The sequence below is a fragment of the Aplysia californica genome, unplaced genomic scaffold (assembly GCF_000002075.1).
Source record: "Aplysia californica isolate F4 #8 unplaced genomic scaffold, AplCal3.0 scaffold00801, whole genome shotgun sequence".
Lineage (NCBI taxonomy): Eukaryota > Metazoa > Mollusca > Gastropoda > Aplysiida > Aplysiidae > Aplysia > Aplysia californica.
In genome coordinates this window covers 30,144-34,570 of record NW_004798071.1, presented here as the reverse complement: position 1 = coordinate 34,570, position 4,427 = coordinate 30,144, and the positions used below count along the sequence as shown (strand labels likewise).

Sequence of the window (4,427 nt, the reverse complement as noted above, 5' to 3'; positions counted from 1 at the left end):
TCTCTCTCTCTCTCTCTCTCTCTCTCTCTCTCTCTCTCTCTCTCTCTCTCTTTCTCTCTCTCGGTCACAGTGGCGTTGTGGAGTCATCTGACTGCAGAAATTTAAAAAGCAGAGGGCTGTGAACGTCATCGCGAACAGAGACATGGGGGGGGGGGTAGGGTTATACATTACTTCTAGACATCCTTGTTTTAGTTTTAGCTTTAGTAAGAGTTTTACGGCACTCACAACACAATAAGGTCATATAAGTGCCGTAGACGTCCTTTTAATTCCGTTGATGTTATCAATAAATAAATGGTGCACAGGATCTGTGATCACTGCTGGGGAGACATCGGGCGGAGTTGGAGTTAGTCATGTTTTGCAGGAACTTACCCAAGGACCTTAGATCATCCTTGGCTTTACCCAAGGACCTTACGACAACCTTTCAGTATATATAAAATGTATAACATCCTTAGCCTTACTCAAAGACCTTACTACAACCTTACTGTATAACTTCCTTGGCCTCACCCAAAGACCTTCGAACACCTCACTGTATATGTATAACGTCCTTGGTCTCACCCAAAGACCTTAGAACAACCTCACTGTATATGTACAACGTCCTTGGCCTCACCCAAAGACCTTAGAACAACCTCACTGAATATGTATAACCTCCTTGGCCTTACCCAAAGATCTTAGAACAACCTCACTGTATATGTATAACATCCTTGGCCTCACCCAAAGACCTTAGAACAAGCTCACTGTATATGTATAACCTTAGAACAAGCTCACTGTATATGTATAACCTTAGAACAATCTCACTGTACATGTATAACATCCTTGGCCTCACCCAAAGACCTTAAAACAAGCTCACTGTATATGTATAACCTTAGAACAACCTCACTGTACATGTATAACATCCTTGGCCTCACCCAAAGACCTTAGAACAAGCTCACTGTACATGTATAACATCCTTGGCCTCACCTCAGAGATCCGTCCGTCCAGCTGCTGCTCCAGGTTGTTCACCTTCTGCTTGAGGCTCTGCATGCGCGCGTCCATGTCCGTCATTGTGCGCGTGCCGGCCTGTTCTGATGACGCCAGCATCGACTTCATCTCTCCGCGGAGCTAGGCCGTGGGATAGAGAACGTAGATAGAGTATAAGGTAGAGAACGTATGTAGAGAATGTAGATAGAGTATAAGGTAGATAACGTAGGTAGAGAACGTAGATAGAGTATAAGGTAGAGAATTATATATATAGAGTATAAGGTAGAGAATTATATATAGAGTATAAGGTAGAGAATTATATATAGAGTATAAGGTAGAGAACGTAGATAAAGTATTAAAAACTAGTTTTAGTGAGTGTTTTACTTACAACACTATAAAGTCATACAAGTGCCGAAGATTAGAGGTGTTACAAGAGAGTAACAAACACAAAAAAGAAGGAGGGGAGATAAAGACGATAGATGTTTGATAGGAAAGAAGAAGCAAACCACACCAGAGCACCCACCAACCAACCACTTAGATACAGTATAAAGTAGAGAACCTAGATACAGTATCAGGTAGAGAACGTAAATACAGTATTTAAAAAAATGGTAGAGACGGTCGTCAATATGTGTGGGACCTAGGAACTGTAAGGCCATGTCTTACTATTTATCTACAGGCGTGATATGGATATTTTTCTATACATTTGTTCATAATTGATTACGCCAAGCAGACTAACCCCCCCCCCTCTGTCCAGTGCTACTGACTTAAGTTGTCTTTAGACCATTCCCAAAAAAAGGGGGGGGGGATATTAACATGTTCTTAAGCACAGTAGAATTGCAAATGGGCTGATTTATCAATGCCATGCTCATACTGTGCCGGAACAACATAGGAGGAACTGCTGCTTTTTTCCCTCATTCTTACTATCGTCATTTTTCCTCTACTTCGTTTGTATGTTTGTTGCTCTCTTGTGACCTGCTATTTTCTGGGTGCCTTTATAGTCGCAGCAGACTTTGTGCTGTAGAGGCTTGAGAGGTGAACAGAGTAAGCCTGACTCCCCGTTTGGACTTCTCTGTTGACATCCACCCCTTGACGTTCTTATGACCTTATGCGGTGCATGCCTGAATTTATACAAATAGTTTCAAGATAATAGCTGATTTCTAGGAGAAACGAAAGACGTCGTCCAATGTCCCGCTACGTTTTTGATGAAACGAGAAACAAACAAACAAACAAAAAATAAACAAAGCAATAAAAAAAACCACCTCACGCTGTCCTAAATGAGCTTCCTGAAATATTTCTCTGATTTCCCATCATTGCTTAATTACCATGCAAAATAATTAGCAAAGCCATTAAGTCATAATTACCCGAAATTGCCAGAAATGAAAAGGGGAAATTCCGAGGAAAAACGCAATAAACATTAAAAAGAAACCTTTTAAAAATATAATCCAAAGTGCACATCCCGCCCCTCCTCTTCCACATCACTCAGTCGCTCCATCCCCACCCCTTCCCCCATTTTCTTCCAGTACTTAAGATATAATTCACAGTCGTCATCAAAACAGTTTTAATGCCTCAATTTCCGATTTCAAGAGAGCCTTCAATTTAGTAGCGTTAATTTATTTCCAAGTCGGCAAGGAATCTACAAAACGACCAAAGGGGTTTGTAGAAATTGAGATCCGCCCAATTGTCAGCCCCTTCCTGCCTTGCCCGAGAGAAGTATGGCAAGGGCTTTGGGTGAAGACGGCGTTATAATTGGTCGCTTTTGGGTACAGTGGGCTATCCCGAAAAATGCTGTTTTGAGAAAATCGAACGTAAAGTTTTTGCCCCTTGTTCATTTTCTTTAAAAGACAAGGAGAGTTTTCTCTATAACCAAACAACTATACACACCAATGAAGCCAAACTTCTCCAATAGGAAAGGCAATATCCACTTTTGGTGTTGGTCAAGATTTCTGGAAACCCCCACAATCTGGGTTAGCCTACTTGTCCTTAAAAGCGACCAATTGTGCAGAAAATGGTGAAACAGTATAAGTTTAACGCCCCTCTCAGCAATATCAGGTTTCAGAGGCAGCGGAACCTCTGAGTTTTAAGTCCATCTCCGAAAAGACTGACAAATGGGACACAAATTCGTGTAAAGTGTCTTCCCAAGGACACAATGTCGGACACAGCTGAGGCTCGAATCTCCAAACCCGTGATCTCACCTAACCACTAGGCTACCGACGCCAACGTCAACATTGTGTATAATTTCAACAGAAAGATTTTGTTAAAAAAACCTGCAAGTTTTAAACAGCAATGGACGGCCAAAATGGTGGTGTCGGTGGTCTTATGGCTAGGCACTTGGGCTTACAACTGAAAGATCATGGGTTCAAAGCCCGTCTAGATTTTGTGTCCATGGGAAATGCTCTTTACGTGAATTTTCCTCATTTCCCCCAGCCAGGTAGAAAAGGCTACTCGTCAACAGCAGAGCGAAATTTCCTGTCATTTTGAGAGTGCTTGACCGCTTAATCGGCTGCTTGAACTGTGCGCGCTCTCGGGAAACCGATAATATTTCTGCGTGTTCTAGGGCCTGCTGAGGTAATAATAGCTGTACAGCGCTTAACGTGTTGTGTTGAGCATGGATATTTCGCTATATAAAGAAAATTATCGTTATTAAGAAATGCCAGGGATTTGAATCCTTATTTCAGAGTGCACTTTCGCAGCCTGATAATGCATCATGTGAGGTAGCGTGGTGAAATCAGGCGCTCGTCAAAATGAATGAGAAAACTTGCATTTGTCACCTGGTATGGCACTTTTATCGAAATGTTTGGGTTGTTTTTGTTTTGTTTGTTGTTGTTTTTTTGTCGTTGTTTTTTTGCTCAACACCTGTTATGTCCATTTAAGAACCCAAGTCTGTATGGATTTTACTGAAAAACATAATCAAACACCAAAAAAAGTAAATTGTCAGTTTCCACGGACTCTCAGGCTTTGTAAATATCCAAACTTTGGCTGTCATTTTCTCGCTAATTTTACCTCTGAAACCAGGCCACCCCCACCTCCTTCTATTTCAAATATCTGGACCCTTTGTTCAAAAGAAATGGGAATTTCTTTCAAACAAAGCAAGGCAAATGAAAGACTTTTGATACGATACCAATAACTCCACAAGCCCCAAAACTGACGAGAGACTGATTCCACCGCGTTGTGGCACGATATATTAATTTGTGTTCGGAACTGTTTCACTTCGAATTTGGCCATTTCCTGCTCTGAGGTCTAGAGAAACTGATCGCATGTTGTGTGGCCTGAAGCGAACAGGGAGGTGTGGCTTCTGGGAGCAATGCATGCTGGTTGACAAATGTGTTTACGCTCAACACTGAATCATGACGCATTCTCAAAGAGCCAATGCCAAACGCATTTCTGATCGATTTCTGCCTCAGAGTGCAGGGAAGGCAAGCGGACTTTTAAAGTTAAAAGATGGGAAAGAGGAAGGGTTGGGCTGGAGGGGG

The 4,427-nt window shown here is 41.9% G+C and overlaps 1 protein-coding gene across 1 annotated transcript in view; it reads right to left on the bottom strand.

The window, feature by feature from the left end:
- The window catches only part of LOC101862379 (mediator of RNA polymerase II transcription subunit 12), a gene marked incomplete at its 3' end in the record, with an annotated part of 50,679 nt that overhangs the window by 28,170 nt on the left and 18,082 nt on the right, over nucleotides 1-4,427 (bottom strand). Inside the window, 1 exon segment of the mRNA XM_013088734.1 lies at nucleotides 958-1,098. Coding sequence (XP_012944188.1) covers nucleotides 958-1,098 — 141 coding nt within the window.